At 36.5% G+C, this 20,831-nt stretch overlaps 1 protein-coding gene across 7 annotated transcripts in view; it reads right to left on the bottom strand.

Moving 5' to 3' along the window:
• Window positions 1-20,831, bottom strand: part of PTPN12 (protein tyrosine phosphatase non-receptor type 12) — a 70,253-nt gene that overhangs the window by 28,642 nt on the left and 20,780 nt on the right. For all 7 annotated transcript variants that reach the window (XR_009274751.1, XR_009274752.1, XM_058804992.1 and 4 more), the window contains exons 2-7: window positions 9,848-9,956; window positions 6,699-6,775; window positions 5,427-5,522; window positions 4,394-4,432; window positions 3,601-3,672; window positions 2,175-2,234 (exon numbers count right to left, since the gene is read on the bottom strand). Coding sequence is in view for 5 of the 7 variants with exons in the window: in XM_058804992.1 (XP_058660975.1) it covers window positions 2,175-2,234; window positions 3,601-3,672; window positions 4,394-4,432; window positions 5,427-5,522; window positions 6,699-6,775; window positions 9,848-9,956 (453 nt within the window). In the remaining 2 variants the exon portion in view is untranslated. The remainder of the gene's footprint in view (window positions 1-2,174; window positions 2,235-3,600; window positions 3,673-4,393; window positions 4,433-5,426; window positions 5,523-6,698; window positions 6,776-9,847; window positions 9,957-20,831) is intronic.

Genomic DNA, 20,831 nt, shown 5'->3' with positions numbered 1-20,831 from the left:
AAGAATCTTTTATCTTTCTTTTTCTCTTTGTACTTCAGTAACTTACATTAACGAAGAAAAATGGGGGCAAAGGTGTTGTTTTGTCACACTACAAAATAAAGTGTGTGCGTGTGTGCACAGGCTCACAGAGGGAAATTAAGAAAACAACAGAAGCAATCGAGACCATACCTAAATATGGATCACACTTGCACTTTCTTCCAGCAGCAGGAGCCACAATAAAGGCAAGGTAAGAAGCAGCTTTAGAACAGCTTAGTTACTCAGCTACCTGAATCCCTGAAAATCCTCCCTTTCATCACTATCCAAAGCATCTGCAGCTGCTACCAGCAGAACCAGCAGCTAGTTCTGCTGCACCTTCCCATGCTGGTGTTCACCTCTGGGTTCCAGTATCCCCCTCCAAGTCATGTACTGCAGAGCATGAAGGTTTTGATCCTCATTACAGCCTACAGGTTTCAAGACCTACACTACCTTCTGTTTCATTACGTGAGAAGAAACATAGCAGGCCTCTTGAGCATGGAAATTTATCTATTTTTGAGGCTTGACTTTTCCCAGCTCTCTGAAAACACCATAGCTAGCTAAAACAAGAGAAAACACAACCTAAGAAAGCATAAATTTAAAAATCTAGGTGATTATGTAAAACCAAGGTCATCACTAAAAAGGAACAGTTACAGCTATCTATTAAGGTCCACCAATAAATTTCACTTAATTACTTTGAAAAAGACTATTGATTTTTCACATAAGCAGAATGGTCAGGGAAAAAAAAGGATTTGTTTTTTATATGAAATCAAACATTTAAAAGAACTTTTAGAGTCCTTTTTCTCTACTGCCACTTATACACTAAACAACCAAAGTTCTTTCTTGAAAATAATCAAGTTTCAGTAGAACTGGTTTTCCTCCTAGAAACTAAAATAACTTTGTAGATTTATGGAAATTTTAAATCCTTTTGCATAGCTTCTTTTTGTATGATAATCCACTGCAAATGCTACAGAATTGACAAAACATATAATTATTCTGGAAAACCTGAAAGCAAACTTAAAAGGATATTACTTTATACCACAAATACACTTTTCCTCCCCAGTGCAAGGCTATGCTTAGAATACTTCAAAGAAAGATGAAAAGTCTGCAGTTAATTTTACAGGAATCCTCAAGCAAATCTGCTACATAAATCTGAAGAAAAAACACTTTATCAGATGCACAGATCAAATATCAACACATCTCATTAACCCTTTCAGTTAAATTGCTCCTCACAGGAACAAACTTGTTTCCTTGCTAAGATCAAAAGCTCAGCACAAACCATAACTTTGTGTTGCTGCTCAGTTTTTAAGCAGTACACAGGCTTCTAACTGGGACAGAACTCCCCAGAGACAACAGCCAAACATCATTTGCATGTGTAGTACAGGCAAGCAAAATCTACACCAGCCACAGTCTCTGCTGTAACTGGTTCATACGATATTTGGGTATTAAAGGAAGGCAGGTTCTGCTTTGGGGTTTTTGGTATCCAGTTCTGTTTTGAAATGCACCATTTCAAACAATGTCACAAACCCCAATTACTACACAGAATTTCTGTTATCTAAACTGTCTCACAGCCCAGTCAGTTATTCAGTTTCTGTTACTGTTTATAAATTCATGCATTCCCAGCAAATACTGCAGACAAAAATTATTCCCCAAAATCACTCCCCTCATGATTAAGCAGCTCTCATAACTGCTGTGGTATCCATTGTTGAAAAGGAACAAAGCTTTGATAAAGAAAACATAACCACAAATGAGACTAACCTGAAATAAATCATTTATTAATGCTGATTGACAATTAAAATGACAGGTATTCTGTAAAATAGACTGTCATGCTTTGTGTTTTTACAGGAAGGCTCTATAGTTTTTATTTACTGGTAGCTGTTTTTCAGTCAAACGAAGTCTGACATTTGACATCTGACATTTCAGTGTAAGTTTACAAGAAAAGCTTAAGCCATTTGGGTAAACAAGAACATAAAAAAGGCAAAGAGTTTCACTATTCCTCCTTTATATACTAAGATTTTAAAATCTCTTCCAAAATTTATCATTTACATCCACAATCAGCCCCTAAAAAAGTGAAGATACTTTCATGAGTTTCTGACATTGTATCATTTTGGAGACTTTTGAACATTCATTGAAGGTGAGACCAGAAGTAACTGTGTACTTACATTTTGAAATTCAAGTAATAATGTTCTAATGAAATAATCTGTTCTTGCTTGCTCAGCTTCCTAAACACAAGAAAACAATAATGCATTGGAAAAAAATATTAAAAAATCAATATGCAACACACGGGGCATAACTAAAACATCAAACTTGAAACTCAAGATTTTTTTTTAATTTATTGGTTTTGTATATATGATTTCCTCAAGAGAGGGGCAATCAAAACACTGATTAACCAGCAAGTCAGCTTGCTGCACAGGATGTGCAAAATGGGTTACTTTTAAGTAAAAGTGTGAGTTTTGAAATTGTCTGTACCAAAGTCATCAACAAGCCATATAAGAATATTTCTAAGTACCTCTTTTGCTTTATTTTTCCATACTTTTAATTTACAATTGCCTTTCACAGCATCCCTCTATAACACTTCTGCTGTATAAATTTCAGCCTCTTAACACTCTATCCTGTGATGTCTCCTTTAAGGGTGCATCTAAAAGAATCACTAATTATCTTGGTTGTGGACAAAAAAATCTAGCTTCTAGCTCACAGAATTTTCAAATCTTCCTCTGGAATATCAAGGAAAGTTTATACTGCAGAAATCAAACAGTATTATTGTACTTTAAGTACCAGTAACATCAGAATTTGAAGATGCCTTTAAAAACTTTGCATTACAGCTTCTCACAGAGACTTTAGGAGACTGAATATATGCTTTAATGTGTTTCTATCTCCTGGGAATTTACCATTTCCCATCAACAATTGCAACACTGCAGGTTTTAAAGCTATGCAGCCCACACACACCAGAGTACCCAAAGGTAATAGATTCTGCTGTAGCTAAGGCAATTACAACACACAAACCCCTTTCCCCAGTATCTCAAGGAACAGGGCAAAAAGCAGCAAATTTGAATCAATTTACCCTAGGAAAAGTTACTCAGAATCTTTATAGGCTAAAATTTGCAAGTATGTATTTTCGTGACAGGATGAAATGAAGTGTACTTAATTCTTGTTAGACTATTTCAAAGTAGTATTAATAGCTGAATAAGCAGGCATGTAAACTCTTTCTGAACACCTAAAAACATGTCATGTTAATTCATTTAATAAAAATAACCTGTTCCAGTGGTACTTTCAGCTCACTCAGGACACACAAGTCATAACACACAAAACAACTGCACAAGATTGATTTTTTGAGTCTGGTGCAGACATTCAAGCAATAATACATCAAAATATACAAAAGCAAGGGACACAGGTTCCCTTCTTTAAAAAAAAAAAAAATCAAGGAGGATTTAAAGAACCACACAGCTTAGATGTGCATGTTCCTTTGAGAGTCCTTGTGTAAAATTTAGTAGTGAACAACTAAAAAGCCCACTACATACATTTCATTGAATATTTAAGTTAGAAACCCACTCAATACTTGAAAATTAATTTATAAAGCTTTATACTTACACAAGAAACACGAAATGGTCCAAAAGTTACAGCTGCTTCTCCATACAGAGGCCAGTAACGCTCACATTTTTTCTGTTAAATAAAGAAGCCCAATTTAATTCATGCATGGTACTAAAAGATGATTAACAGAAGCAGAGCAGACAAAATCACAACCCTGAATGCCTTATTCTGGACTTCTTTTAAGATAATAAAATAACTTTCCTTTTGGATAACAAGAGAAAAACAAAACCAAGACCTCAAACAACCCACAGAAATGCAGGCAAAAGACACTTTGCAAATTAGAATGCAAACTTCATATCTGCCTGTACCATATGCCTAAGCATCATGCAGGGGGGAGCAATGAAAGCTTAGTTTTCATGAAAGTTGCGAATTCGCAATTCTGAATTTCCTTCTAAGGTCATACAACTAAAGAAGAGAGATTTAAAAAAAATTGTTTTTGCAGCTGTATGAATTGACAGGAAATTCTGAAGGACTTGGGATTTTCATAGTTGGCCTCCATCCCACAAGGAGCAAGACACTTTTTCCACAGTGACACAGCCAGAAACAAACCCTTGGTGCAGTTCTGTACACAAACACATATTCCACTGAGATGACACCTAAAAAATCATGTAACCCTACAAATGGGGCAGAGAAATGCAGTCTGATGATCCATTTCCTATGTACAGAAATGTAAGGACAAGCATTCTCACTTCATCTGGTATTATTATCACAGTTACAGATTTGGCATATGAAGTTTCACAGCTATTGCCCCATATGGGCACAGCTCATTTATTTTTGTATTTAGGACACATACCCTTCCCATTTCAAATTCTCGACAGGCCATTACAATTATCTGAAAAGAAAAAAAAAAAGACATTTCAAGTTAGATGGTTTTGGATCATGTAACTTAAACCCTTGCTTCTATCAGGAGATACTGATACACTTGAAGTGGTTACTACAGAAGAGACTAATTATTAACAATTTTTTCTTTCCTGCATACACATGTTCCCCTAATTCTAAAACAGCAGCCAAATTTCATCTTTCACAAAATCTACATCACTAATACAACACTTCAAGGCTACTTAATTCAAATTCACTGTACAAATACCTTATTTATTCAGTCTGACTACAAAGTCTAAATTTATAAAAGTATAGACCCATTTGCCAGCTGGAAGAAACATAGTATATTTGCTTAAAGGAACACAGAATGCATAAAATAGGAACATTCCCCCCCCCGCAAAAAAACCCTTGACCATCAATCAAATAATCAAATTTCTTAGGTGAAGCTATATCAGAAAGCATGAGTAGCACAATAAAAATGCACCAACAGGTAAGCTATTTGTAACAGTAAGTAACAATGACAAAAAATTGCCAAAAATTGTCCCCCAAAAAATTGTCAAACCTATCCAATTTCCACAAGTATTTAAAAGTTAATTCCTGACAAAAGCTGTTTAAACACACATAGAATATATAAAGCAATAACTAACCCAAAATTAGCATAAAAAGAAAGGTAACTGGTTTGGGGTTTGCTGTTTCACACGCTGGTTCTGTATTTGATTTTGTCAGTCTACATTAAGTCAGAATTGTAAGGTCTCCTACCTTACAGACAAAACAAGCAAGAACTTATTCATAAATATGAAGGACTTAATGTTCATTTAACAAAATTATTACTTTAAATTTACATTATTAAACTGAATAAATTATATTAATTCCATTTAACTATAAAAGGCAACATCTGGGAAGCAAAAAATCTAAATTACTGTCAACATTTTGATAATAATAATAAAAAATACACAATCACAGTGCCATGAAATAAGGTAACACTGAATTTTTCTACAGCTACTTACAGCAACGTTGTATTCCCATATCATCCTCCAGAAGTCTATGACTGTATTGGCTAAGGGACCCTGGGTAGCAACATATGCTTTTGGCCCATGTACTCCCTGGATTGCAGAAAGGAACCATTAATGTTTGTAAAGAACATTTATCTGCACTGAATTAAAAAAGGATTTGGGTTATAGTGGTGTAAAATTAGAATATACTTTTTAAAAAATATATATATGTAACAGGAAGGGTGAATACAAAACATGACTCCCAATTACATCAGTGGGAATTTAGCTGGTAATCTCAAGGGAGCCCAAGATCACAGCAGCTACAGCACTGCAGAGACTGTCACAGGAAATAACTGTGTTCAAACTCTGAAGATTCCCTTTAAGTCTGCATTTTCTTTGTTACTCAAACATTTAGTGATGAAAAATTGAAAATATTTCTGTAAAAAAGCATCCTCTTGAACAAATTTAAGTTCCTCCCTCCCTGTACTACATTTCAAAATTACAAAATTTTTGAATTTATATTAATAAATATAATTCTATATTAATTTTATTAATTATATTAATTTTCAGTACATTAATGTTCAGCTTTTTCAAGATAAATGCTCACGACAGAAGATTTATTGCAGGAAGATTTAGATTTTACCTGTTTCTGAAAAATAAATATTATGTAGATGCAGCATCAGAATAAAGCTACAAAGACAGCTAAAGATATTAAGACTTTGAAACAAAACTGTAACAGGCTTTTAGTCAAATTCTGACTTCTCTTTACAAATGCTGGATTAATTCCTGGCCATTGTTAGATTAAGAATGTTAGAATATTAATTCCTTTGCCACACTTCTTCCATGAACAGAGTGAAATGTACATTAACATACACAATTTGTCAAACACCTCATTTATAGTCCCTAAAAATGTCACCTGTTAAAACAACTGCATCTGAATTTTCCTACGGTAAAAATCTCCAATGCACTTGCCTGTCACTTTAAAATTAAGTATTTTACATTAATTTTAATTTTACATTAAAATTAAGTGTTTCACATTATATTTTATAATATATTTTACAATATATTATAAAAATATATTTTACATTATATTTCCACTTAGGAGTAAAATCAAAGCTTTAAAGCTTTGTGTTATAAATGGCATCATGTTTGCAAATTTATTCAAGTCATAATAAAAGAATATCTTACAGCTTTAAAGTCTTATGTTAGACTATAATATTAAAACTGCACTGACAAGAAAAAAAAGCTTAAAAAGAACAGAAAAACTGTTAAACCAGGAGCACATACCTTAATAAAGTTTGCATTGATGTAATCTGAATCTTGTGGAGGAGTTTTTAAGGTCAGTTTAACTCTGCTGTGATCAACTAAAAAAAAAACAAACCAAAAAAATTTTTTGAACAAGGATTACAACACATGAAAATCAATACAGAATAGTAAATATAATATATATAGTACAAAATATAATGTATATAATTCATTAAAGAACATTTTCCAAAGGTGAGTCACACAAGCAAGTCAATACATTTGATTCATGTAAAAATGAAAACCAGCTCAGGTAGTGAGTGACAAGCAGAGCAGCTCCTACTGCTCTGTGCCTCTGATGCTCAAGCTCACAGGGTATCACCTCCTGGAATTCCAAAAGCAATTCATCACAAAGAGGCAAAACACAATTAATCAGAAGCCATCAAAAGTGCAGTTACACAGCTTTAACAGAGATCCCAGTGGTCAGAATGAAGACACACTTAGGGAAAGCAGAAAGCACAAACACCAGTGCACAGTTAAGCAGCTGGCAGCTCTCAAAGCCTCTGCCAAGGAGGATTCCATCAGGTATCACAGCAGGAAGCAGGACCAGGGTTTACTGCTCAGGCACAGAATAACTGCTATACTCCCCAAATCCTGGGCTAGGCTCCTTGCTGGAGCACTTCTGAACCAGAAAACAGCAGATTCCTTCATTTAGGGCGTTTGGGACATGTCAAGTTTCTGCCTCAAACATTACTGACTGTCTCAGAGAAAGCTTCTGATAAAACCAGCAGCTCTTTGGAGATCAAAATCCTCAGCAATATAAAAATAGCCTTATTATTTGTTGACAGGATAAACGAAATATTTTGGGGTTTTTTTTGGCCTTAAAAAAATTGCATATTTAATACAACAACTTGATTGTAAAAATGGTGTAGGTGGTTGGCAGGTTTGCCAGTCCTTCCAGCTCTTGTTGATAACAACACTTATCAGCTACAATATAAAAATTGTTCAGACTATCTTTACACTAGAGGTTCTTTCAGCTGAAAATGCATATCAAAAAGGAAATTATATTTAAATGGGGCAACAGAAGTATCTGTAGAAACAGCAGCTGCTCAAGCAATTTGTTACTTTTTGCTCTCAGGGTCAATTCCTCAACCACAGAACAGCTGCTAAACCTTTGATTAGACCTAAATTCAATAAAAAGTCCAAGAACAAACATATTTCAAAAGAGAAAATACAGTTGGGTTTTTGTTTTGTCAAAACATCACTGATAATAAAACAAGGAATCATGCCTAGAAGAAGTAAAATGCTGAGAATTATTTCTATACAGAAAGCTCTCCCAAAAAGCTTGCAAAATTGTGAAATTTTTCTGCCAGAATACCCATAACATGCAAAAAATCTGTTACCATGTAATGCTTCTTGAAAAAGCACAAGTGTAAATTAGGAGACTTTTGCATCACAAATCTAAAGACAACAATCTCATATAAAGGCCTAGAAAAACCCTTAAAACACATTGCACTGTTACACACTGACACAAACATTGTAAAAGCAAGAACATTCTCTAAGCATGAAATGGTGTCATGGACTTTATACTAAAAACTGCTTTTAAGTGGCAGAACAGACTAATTAAAGAAGCAGGCTAATGAGGGATCCTATCTTAGCACAGTAGATCCAAAATTCTGGATCAGTTTCCAAATGTCAACATCACCATCCTGTCTCTGTGTGCCACAGCTCATCTGCTACAGAGCTTAAGGTCTGGAATAGAATTTCCCCCAAAAAATCCACTGCAGTTCCCAGCTTCTGAAGATGAAGTGCTTGGATGTTGTTATATATTGTTATAAAGGCTCAGCTCACAATAACTAATTGGTTCCTCAGGTGACCAGTGAACACCATGCTGCATTTAGCTACCATTCAGGATGGCTCAGTAAACTGTAAGGGGAACATGCAGCCTACTGTGAAGCCAGTGTTGAGTTAGTGCTGAGGTACTGATCTCTCTGGTAACAATTTCTGATAAATACTAATCTCTGATTAAGTTATAAATGTATATAACTTCCTGGATTTACAAGAGATAGAGGCAAATTTACTTTGCCTTTCTCCTGCTTCTCATTTCAAGCTGGTCTCCCATCACTTCATTGCTGGAGACTTTGGATGTTTGAGACATTGACTTAAACTGAAAATACATCTTCAGTTTTCCTCAATATGTTTGAGGAAGCTTTGAAGTTCACTCATTTCTCCACTTTGAGCTTTATTCCCTCCCAGATCCCAGTGGCTCAGCTTTTATTTCCACAGGAATAAAACCACTGTCTCACCAGTTCAGCCTGGCTGCCACCAAGATTTCTCTGTATTGTTCACAATCTACCAAAATGCCAGGACACTGTTAACAAGATGACAATAACGATTTCCTCTCTCTTTTTCACTTTACCTACTAAACATTTCCTCCCAACTAATAAGCAGAGTAAAGTGTACCTGTTGCTGACCTTCTGGGACAAGAGGAGTGGCATTTGTCAGAAGACTGCCCTTTAATCTCACTGTCAGCTGTTCAGATCCAGAGGCACAGTGAGCTGTGCCTCAGGAGCTACACAAACTGAGGATGTAACAGACAGTCTTGTATTTCAGATCACTGATCTGTAATATCCACATGGTGGTGGGTTTAAAATCTAAATTGTGCTCTGACTTTTGCTTTCTGTGTCCACACATTAAAAAGAATTTCATTTAGACTCTAGCAAAATAGAAACCAAAGCTAATCCAGCACCGGAAGTTTTTCAACACCATCTGCAGGATACAAACAGGCAAAAAAGACCTATTTTACATAAAACAGGTTCATTAAGCCTCCTTAGAATTTCACCTAGAGTATATGCTGACATTTGCTTGTTTTCTACAATGAATAACATGTTCCTAAGGAAAACATACATTTAAGTATCTAGTAAAGTTCTCAGCTACTCTGAGCTAAAATGAAAGTGTCAGCTCGATACAGCTTCAGAACCAGAACACCTTCATCTTTGGGTTATATCTCTCCTGATAAAATATAAGAACATTCAGTCACTTTGCCTTCCAAGCTAAAAATAAAAATAAAAACATCTTTCAGCAAATTATCTCTAATTTTGCCTTTCAGCAATAACTAAAAAGTAAAATTCAAAATACATGGAGAATAACAAGTCCATTCCTTTGTCCTCTATCAACATGTAAATCAGACTTACATGGTAATATATCCTTGTATCTATTCTTTTTAACATTTTCTTCTTTTTCTCCAGTGGCTGTTGGGTAGATCTTCTCTGTTCTGTATTTTGTTGATAATCTTCTTAACCTCTGGAATAAAAGATTTAAATTGTTAAATTTCCAAGCCTCAAGATAAACATCACAAGGGATTAGTTTCATTGACGAAAACGATCACTTGGAAAAACAAATCTCTTCTCTCCTTTTATGATATTCACTACAATGAAGTTTAAACACCTTTAGTTTAGTATTTTACTTTAGTACTTTACTTTATTACTTTTAGCACATCAACAGGTAGCACATACCCAGGTTGATGCCAGCTCTATGTATGAGACATGGAATTTTGGAAAAGCCACTAGAGCACCAGCATGAACTATGGCCATATTTTACTTGGACAATACATTGCCCTGTTGAGTAACAATTTAATTAAGAATACCAGTGAGAACCAGAAATATATCAGGGTACCTGGAGGAAGAGCACAGCAAGGGCTGGCTCAGGAACAGCTGGTGCTTGGCTCTGAGGCACCAAGCTTCCAGCACTGACAACTGAACAGAAAGCAAAATCTTACATTTAACCAGTGCCAACTCCTAACACCCAGCTACTGTGGAGATTCAAGCTCAAAGAAAGAAGGTCCCTGTCTCTCAGGCACAAGCTATTCACAATTAAGATGAGTGACAGGAGGTCTGATCTATTCACAACAGTATGTCAACTTTCCCCCTCCATCTATTTCAAATCCTAGAAGTGTGAGAGAGTCAAAATCTCTAATAATAAAAACCAGTCCCTGCCTTCCAGTAACCTAGAAAATAAAAAGAGCAATTCAGCTTTTATCATTCCAAACAAGTTAGGCCTTTGCAACCTTAAAACTGAGGAGTAAAAGTTCTCATTGAAAAAAATAAATACAAGAGGAGCCAGCAGTGCTTGTTGTGCAGACATTCAGATTTAAAAAGAACACCAAAAAACTAAGAAATTTAACTCTGGTGGTTGCAAACCCAGCCACTCTATCAACACTGACATGGTGGTGCTGCATAAGACTGCCAAAAGGAAGATTGAAAGTAGCTCCAAGCAAGTTTAGCATCTCCAGTGGAGGATGTTCTGCCCAGGTGGAAGGACAGACACTCTTCATGTTTCCCTCCCTCTATATTCAATTCATCACTGTACACCTGAAGACTCAAAACATTCATGATTTGTGTTCTTTTGGAGAAGGGGGACAGTGGGAGAGGTTTTGTGCCAGTTAAAAATGTAAATCTTGTTTGTCACTGACTATGCAACAACCTACAGGCAGAAAGGTATCCTAACAAAGATGATCTGTCTGTAAGCCAGTTTTAGGAGCTTTAGAAGAATTCAAGAAGAAAACACCTGGGACACTCACTGCACACTTTAATTAAAAAAATGTTTCGGCAATTCAAGCCTTCCAATAATTCCTCCTAATTTATTAAGCAATTGAGGTGACTAATTATGCATATTGGGCCCAAAATTGTCCTAGCCCCACCCTCAACCTGAAGAACATAATCACATAAAACTTAGCATCTCTCTTACAGAGAGAAAAACATTTTCATGAAATTTATATGGATATAGCAAAAAACAAAAAGCAAACTAACCTATGCAAGAGTCGATAAAACCTGTCATTAATTTAACTGAATACACATCTAATAAACCAGAAAGTGACATTTGCAGAGCAAAAAGAAATGATAAAGTAAAAATAAAAGGCAAATCAAGAAGCACCAGTTTTCAATTTTTTTCTCTTCTGCAAGGACTTAATCACAGATTCAATTACTGAACACTAAAAGAACACCAGAACTAGCCTGCAACTCTCTTTTTTTTTTTGAGTGAATTAAATGAATTTTCTTAAGAAATCTGCAATATTAACCAATGAAGCAAAACAATAAAAATCTGGAGATGTGGTAGTGTCTGACCACACAGTGACCAAGCTGCTAAATATTTAACCTCAAAGTATTGTGAGAGAGAGGTACAGGAAGATTCAATTCTTAAAAAGACACAAACAGTTCCTGAAGCCCTCATGGCAGACTACGCTCATCTTTGCAACACTAAAAATAAATTCACAGCATAACGTGAACACAGCAGGCAGAGAAAGCTGGTTTCTCACACAGCACACACAAAGAATGCCACTGCATGTAGGAGACTGCCCTACATAACACTGACCTTTCCTAAGTCAAAAAATATCACTTGTGCTAAGACTGAGCACACCCAGGAGTCTAGAAAAAGCCAAATGAATGCACATAATTTGGCTAAACCAGCTATGAACTGCAAGGCTGAGAAATACTTTGAAATAGGCTATGAATTTCCAATGAAGAGGGGGAAAAAAAGCAAAGACCAACAATGATATTTTCCAAGCACAGTCATTAATATGATATTGTGCATTGTTCCAACATGGTTGTGAGTCCTTTGGAGGGTTTTCCCCTCCATCTTACTGATTATTATAGGGCAAATGCCATGATTCTGCTTAAAAGAAGTTTACAGAAAAAGTACATCTAGAAACCATGACTAAAAGCAGAAATTATTTTACTTGAGAAAGAACACACTCAAGGGTATCAGGTTAGGTATCAAAAAGTAGGAAGATGATCCTTCTTGGGTAAGCCCATTTTAAAAGCACACAAGAAAAAAAGGCATGCACTTCCACCAACACAATTTGGACAAACTGTAAGCCAAAAAGGTTTGAGTGACTACTACCAACTTTCATTTTCTAGAAAACAATGCTATGAGAGAATCCAGCAGAGCCTTCTTCCCTACATGATTCAATCTCCCCTGCTCTGCAGTTTGCTAAACAGATCAGAAAGTAGGATTAGCTTAGCTCAGCTCCAAGGCAAAGCCTGGAAATGAAATACAGGTTGATTTTAGCACACATCTGTTCCTAACATACTTCAGGATCCATGCTTTTAATGCATGTTTGCCACTTGCTCTGTGACATAGGTAATAGAAGATACCTAAGTACAGTCCTGAGAGCAATCAAAATGAGTAAGGAGCATTCTTTACAATTTATAGTAGGATCTGCTACATAGAATAATACCTATTTCATGCTGTGGAAGAGGAAGAATCAATTAAAGAGTAAGGAAAGAATTTTTAAAACTGAGCTTTGAACAGAGTACCACAGGAATGGAAGAGAGCCAGACTCAGCAGAGGATTCTGCCCTACATGCAATAGAAAATTGCTGCAGAAGGCTATTGCAGTGTGTGCTGACAGCCTGCTGTGGGATGCAAAGGATCCAGTGCTGCCTAGGTTACAGCCCAGAGTGACCAGGAGGAGGAGAATGTACTCAGTAGCAGAATGGGGGTAATGACAGGGCAGGAGAGAAAAGAATTCTGTTCAGACTACACTAAGCTGACAGGACAGGCAGCAAGATCCATCTCAGCCCAGTTTCAAGCTAATTCTCAATAAACAACTCTCTAGAGTATAAGGCAAAACTCATTTGGGTTAAGTCAGCCAACTGCCCAAATGCTTCCCTGAAGACACTTGGGCACCAAAATGCTTCCATGAAGATACAAGAGCAGGGACATGGCAGGTCCAGCCTGGTGTCCCTGCAGACAATCCTGGGTGCCTCTGTGACACCCCCTGCTCTGTGGGGCTGCTGTCCTGGTACCACGGAAATCCTCACTGGCATGTCCTTTCAAGAGCAAACAAAATGCTCAAAGACAAGCATGATGAGCCAGAAATATGCACTTGAAGAGCTGCATTCACAAGGCCTTTAGTTCCAGTCATTAGCAAAGCTCAATTTTAATTCTGCTTATTCATTGCGTGACAGAAGTGGTTTGTGGGATGCTGACAAACACCACATGTGACAGTGAGGAGATGAGTCTTTGAAACAATTTAAGTTTCAGAAACACAATTCCAACTTCTACAGTGGTTTTACAATCTGTACTACAAATCTATATCAGTTTTTACAAAAAGACAAACCAGCTTTTCAAGATCAACTTGTGTAATCCTACCATATTAAGAAGAACTTTGTCCAATCAGTTCAGGAAATACAGATCTTTGACTTTCATTGTCAGTTCATTTATTTATTTAATACTTTAGAAAGCCTTTAAAGACACAATGCCTAATATCATAGAAGTGCTGTTTGTGGATTAAAGAAAGCATTTATAAAGCCTACTGAAATTTAAAGAACTCACTTCAGAAGCATAAGCTTTATTTAAGATATAAAAGTTCCTCTGACTCCTTTCTGGGCTTCTTTTCAAGGAGAACAAGACAAATATTTCACCAGAGTTTCTTATCTCAAGTCTTCAAACTGCCTCCCAAGCCTTGTCAGACATTTCTAATTGGCAAAACAAGTGATAACACAACAGAGATGTTCTCTTGACTCTCCTTTCTGACCATTCCTGATGAGCAGGACATACCAGAGTGCCAGAACTGAGGTGCTGCAGTGTCCCACAACACCCACTTGCCATGTGACAACAGGCCATAGAACCAGGCTCAGGAAGCTCCACACAGCCAGATGTGGCAGTGGTCTCCTGACATTGTGCCAATCACACAGGAACATATTTTGTTCTGCAAAATTTGCCAAAGTGCATTAAGAAATACTCAAAGGAACAAGAAATTAAAGAAAAGCTTCCATTAAAATTACCTTAAAAATCAGAGCATAAAAGAAGATGCTAGGAAACACTTAAAAATGTTGTATTAATGCACTCACTCCGTTAAATAAGACAGCTGTCTCTATCATAAGGTGGGCATTGCATTTTTCTTACTAACAGGAAGGGAAGAAAAAAACAAGAATTATGTGCAACTCTGGTCTCATTCAAATAATTTAGATAAAGCTCACCAGGGCAGAGTACATTCCCTAGTACTTATACAGTGAAAAAAATGTACCTGTATGGAGCAATGTGAACTAAATTACCACAAAAATTTCAAAATTACTATCTTCTGGTTATCTGTCAGATAACTCAGGTTTCAGGTTCTGTACCTATGAATGAAAAAATGTCAAACATGCCTTTGGCAACAGAGTTCATTGCAGACTTTGGTGTCAGTGCTCAAATGGGGCTCTGACTCCCTAAAACTGCTTTGCTTCCAGAAGTATTTCAAGTTCAATGCCTTGCAAATCCAGCTGGAGTTTTCCTGTACCACCTTCTCATCAGTGAGGTCTCTGTGAAACATCAAGACCAGCTGATGGTGGTAAACGCAGGTGGAGAATGGACTATTCAGGACAGCAGCTCCAAGTTGCAATAACAAAGAATAAATGAACACAGTGAACACCACTTTGTCTTAGGAGTACTTGTAAAATAGCATACACTTGTGACCCATGTCAATATTTCCCCCTTGATTCCTGTCAGCTTTCAAACAGCAATTGTTTGCAAGAGTTCCTAGCCCTCATGAAGGAGGGAAAAAGCCTTCCCAAACACTACCCAAACATAAACACTGAAAGGAGAATGATTTGGTTTTATAAAACTTCACTGTATCTTAACATTCACCAATGGCTTTGGCTGCAAAAAAACCAGGCTAGCACTGGACCTATCTCTGAAACAAAGCCCTGGAGGGAGATTGCAGGCTCAGCTGATAGAAGGAGAAGTTTTCACTGCCTTGGCACTCTCTTCTGGCAGCACCAACTAACCCTGGAGCTCCAGGTGCTCCAAGGGAATCTCTGCTGAAGTGATTAACACACAGGCCTGGTAACTACACTCCCTTGGGAGCTCTGTCCTCAACATTTCATAGCAGGACTCTGATGAGCTCAACAACCCCCACGGCATTCCAGGAAGCTTGTGGGAACCACATAGAGGAAAAATCCCTCCAAAATTACCCAGACAGCTAAAAACAGCATTATTTCAGTATTAGATTGTATAGTGTGTTCTATGCAGGTGTTGGACTTCAGTGAACCTTGTGAGTCCCTTCCAACTCAGGACATTTAATGATTTTACATTATCTTAACTCTGCTATTTTCTCAGGAAAGAGGTGAATTCATGTTACTACACTAATTGGAGATTTCTATCCCATAAAGAAGTATCAGCCAATGGAGACAATGCTGGTAGATCCTCATGCAGAGAAGGCAAAATGATAATCCTGCAAGCAGCCTGTTAAGGCACACATCCCACTGTCTCTGGTATCACATCAAAACCAGAATCAGGTAGGAAACTCCAACCAGCAGAATTACTCTCCAGAATTAGCTACTGTCAGAGTAAAACCAACATTTCCTATCTTTCCAAAGCTATATTTTCCCCAAGAAAAATGTTAGAGTTGGACACATCTCCCACGCTACCAATAAAGACAGCTTTACACAGACACTATCAAAATGTGGGATGACTGCTTCAAGTCTCCTTCCCTTTTCCTCATTTCTAAATGAAATATAAAATTTATAAATTAAATTTTATAATTAATATAAAACTATATTTATATTAGACTAGGATTAACATGCAAATAAACTAGCAGTACTATCAATCACAGTTAGTTTATGTTCAGCATTATAGTTAAGCCACACACCTACTGCCCATTTTACAGGGTTGGAGAAGACTAAGTAGATCTGTGGTTTGGCAACCAGCAAGGAAATAATTGAGCAAAACAGAACATTAAATTACTAAAGCATAATCTAGTTTTAGCTAGCAGGTTGCTAATGTATGTTCTGAGGTATTTTAGAAAGTCGTGCAGCTCACTCATTAAGAATTGAGATTATAATTTCCCATCTCTGAACCATACTGTTTCCCCAGCACACTCACATTATTGCAGTGGTTACTGTGAACATATTACAAGAAGTGAAAATGTGCTGGACAATGAAACAGTAGCAGTTCTTTATGGATGATGAGTGAAAGAGCATGAAAATTTTCTATTAGTATGAAAGCACACAATTAGAAGGTTGACGGCTTTGGACTCAAGTCTAGGAAATACCTTGATACAAAACCATAAAAGATTAACATAAGCACACACTACAGCTAGGAGGCTTCTTAAGTGTTAGAGTAATTGCAGAACAATTGTTGATTATTCAAAACAGAAATAAGCCTCAAATTTTTTTTGCAACAAGATGACTTTTTGTCTTCACAATATAAACTCAAACAGTCTATGGAAGCAAAGCAGTTGAGAAACAAAGAAATAAAACCCATAAGCCAGGGAATCCCTTTGTTTAAAATCATAATTTCCAAATTACTGGATTATTTTCCTGTTATTCCTTCAGTATTAGGCTTTATGCATGCTGGAAGCACAGGCATATTAAAAGTATCACATTTAATCTTTATTAATGTGACAGGAATTGGTTATAGGTCTAGGTATACTTCTTTTCAAGAGTCACTCTGAATTATCCAGGAGAGGTCACCACACAAAAAGTCCACTCCATCTTTACAGTCTATCCCAGACTCTGATGCTGAAGTAAATCAAATTTTGGCATCCTGGATGTGACACTACTCTGTGAGCGCAACATTGAGTGCAACATTTGAGTGAAAACTTTTATGGACCATGTCCTTCACCCAAAATAGAGATGAAGTAGATATTTGTCCTCCTCTCTGTTACACACACCAGATTTACTTCAAAACCCAAGAGCTCTGATGTAACAGGAACAGATACCAAAGTAACAATGTCCCAGGACCAACCCTTGGAAACCTAGAAGAAAGTATCTAAAGTTGAGTAGAGACTTTTTCCACAAAGAAACACCCCATAGGCAAGAGGTTTTATTCCAGGTCAATCAGACAGCTAAACAGAACAAAAGCCATATTTTTCATGGTCACAGGAGGGGCTGGACCAGTCACTATTTGTGACAGCTTTGTGGCTCTTCAGCTTCAGTGCTTGTGTCTCAACCAACACAGCATCCTGAAACACTCAAAAGCACCCTGTGAGAAGCATTCACAGGAAAACCTGCACAGCAAATACACGAGATACAATTCATATCAACAAACAGCATGAGGCTCTAAGTACTAGCTTCTATCCTTGAAGAATATTGAGGGGTTTTAACCATATAAATTCTCCCTGAAATATTTCATCATCTATCACTTCCTATTACTCCCCACAGTCTTTACCATTCCCTTGCCTGTGACTTCATAGTATGTGGCATGAAGCATTAAGATCCATGAAGAATGTATCTTGCTTTTGTTCCAGCTCAGCACCAAAGAAAAGGGGGGAACCAACCCAAATTCTCCTCCCTCTTCCTTCGCAAGATGCAAAACCCTTCCTCTTTTCCCACGCCTTGGAACACATTTCCTTGAGGTCAGTGTTTGTTTTCCAAGCAATTCATACAAGGTGGGAGAAAAAAAAAAAAAACAGCACTATGACTGAAACAGGAAACACTGAGCTTTCACTCCAACAGAAGTAAACTAGAATTTCCTACCTGCTAGTCCTCCATTACCAAAGCTGCCATAAATAAAGGCACAGAATAGTCTTAGAGCCTTATAAAAACCTTGTTTAAGCCTTTTAATAAATCTGCACACACTCCCTCAAAAAAGGTCTGCCATAGCAGTTATGTCCTGCCTTCCCCTAAAGAGTTTTAACAGCCACGTCTTGCAAATTTATCTGAAACACAGATCCTGCCCTGTAAGACTTCCACTGAGAATGATTTTAAGCTGAAAAGCTGGAGCCTAAAAACTGCTCTGGGTAAAAAACAGAGCTGTTTGTGCACTCAAGAAACACTGTAACTGCAATCTAGTTCTGAGCCCAAATTACCTTACTGAAACATCTCTAGAGCTCAGAGGAGCTGCTCCTTTCAGTGACATCCTTTGGAAAACAGCTGAATTGCTATTCAATGACATGTGTTTAGTGTTTAATATACAATTCAAATAAAAATATGCCAATTTTGTCTTTCACCAGAAGTCTTAACTACTTTTTCTTTGAAGCAACCTTGAACCTTGTAGACAAATATTTCACCAGAGTGAAATATTTTTTAATATTAATATTCACACAGTATTTTTAGAGACTTTCAGCAATTTAGGACCCCCACTATTTTGCAGATAAGACTAGGATACTGATAATACTGACAGTTATGCCAGTTCATGATTGGCAAATAAAACTGCCACTATTTAATAAATATTAAATAAAAATAAGAAAAATTTTGACAAACACTGAATCAGTACTTCTAATGTAGCAACTCGTACACAGGGAATATATAAGGGATTGTGAAAAAAAGATAAGACATCAAACAGAAAATACATTTTTACTATCTGGAGAAAACACGTTTACAACTATTTTCACCCATTCTTTAAGGCTGTGTTTGGAAGCCAAGGAATGTGCTAGCCATAAAGAGGCCATTTATGATAGAGTTCAATAGCATTTCAAGAGCTAGAAAGAAGCAGCCTCATTAAAGTCACAAACTTGTACAAAGATTTCAACTGTAATAAACCTAGCTAATGACCAGCACAATATTTACAGAGAGACAAAGTAATTTTGTGTTGCAATCATTTACATTTGCAGTATCTGTCAATTTTTGCCTAACAAATTTGTCCCCAACAATTCAGAAGCACACACCTTCCAAGCATAATTCTGGTCTCAAAAACAGACAGGAGAGGGAATCCAATGGCCAACAAAATTCCCATAATTCTGGCAGAAAGAGCTATAAAGCAACTATTGAAATCAAACCAAAGCAGTAAAGGCTAATACAGAAACAATAAATTCATACAACAAGTTATTTCCATGCATGACTTTAGATTATTTCTCTCCATTAAAGTTCTTGTTTTAATGGCTGAACATTCAAGTAGAACTGCTAAATGTTCAAATGCTTGAACAATATGAACTTTGCTATTTAATTTGTTTCTGCTGAATTCAAGGAAAGCTACTTAAATCTTTTTCACTCATGCTATATTGTATGCAATTGTCTCCTACCAAAAAAACCACAGGTATTTGCACAGTATTACCATTAAGAGTACATATTGTGGTATTAATATAGTGTTACAAGTCAAGGAGAATGTTTCTTACTTGCCTCATATTTTGTTCAATAAGCACTTCAAGAAAAGGAAAAGGCTGTGCTTCTCCAACACAATTATTTGTTTGACATACCATTAACACTTTGAATTCCATGGTAACCTTAACCCAGGTATTCCCAGGCCATGCCAACCCAAAAGGAAACAGTTTTCTCTGTGGCAGGCCTGTATCTTGACAAGATACAAAGACAAGAATACCTCAGTGAAGCCACCAGAAAGCAAATGAAAGTGATCTTTTAATCAAACAGTTTGAAGTTTAACTTTAAAAATCATTAAGATTTTTGAGGAAATTTTTAGTTCTGAAGACTCACAAAAACTTGTACCTAAAGGATAAAGTAAAAGATATTCATTGTCCATCCTCTTAAAACCACTATACTCTTCATACTTCTACAATAAAGCCTTTATATATTTTTTTTATTCTGTACATCAAAACCTCAGTTCAAATTTTAAATTCTTTTCCAAATAGTTTGTAAGATGCCTTTTTTACATTTATAATGCAATCATTTCTGTAATTTTTATATTTTGAAGAGCAAGGAAAAAATTACCTCATATGAAGTATAGGCTCAATCACCTAAAGGATTTTAAGTATTCCACAACTTAAATTTGCTACACAGCTAATGTGCAAAATACAGTCCTTCCTGCCAAATTTCAACAAATAGAAAGTTCCTCAATTCAACTGGTAGAATGAATCTGGTTCAGACAAGGGCCTTGTCAGTCAAGCTGCTGATAAATTTAAAATAAACCTCAGCTGCCATTGCTTTGAAAAGATGAATATTTAGAATCCAGAATGTACAAGTTGATAGTTTGTTTGGTAAACAATAGCACAGGGTTTTTATCTGATCCACAAACAACTTTATTCAACACCTCCAGGTTCTGGATGACAGATTTACTTCCAGGTATTTCAGAAACACACAGGAACACCTCCAGATCCCACTCAAGATCTTTATCTATAATTCTCGTCTATGTGGAATATGTGACTCTGCTTCCTTTCTTGGAAAAGGAAACTGTTCCAATCTGAGCCTCAAATAAATATTTGATATGTTGCCAATTCAAAAGGAGAGTATGTGAATTTCTACAGGAATTCAGTCCAGACTAGTCTCTTTAGTTTGTTTTCACAAGGAAAACTTTATAAAAAAAA

This window comes from Ammospiza caudacuta, chromosome 5 (genome assembly GCF_027887145.1).
Source record: "Ammospiza caudacuta isolate bAmmCau1 chromosome 5, bAmmCau1.pri, whole genome shotgun sequence".
In the NCBI taxonomy this organism is placed as follows: Eukaryota; Metazoa; Chordata; class Aves; order Passeriformes; family Passerellidae; genus Ammospiza; species Ammospiza caudacuta.
This window is presented reverse-complemented; position numbering and strand designations above follow the sequence as displayed.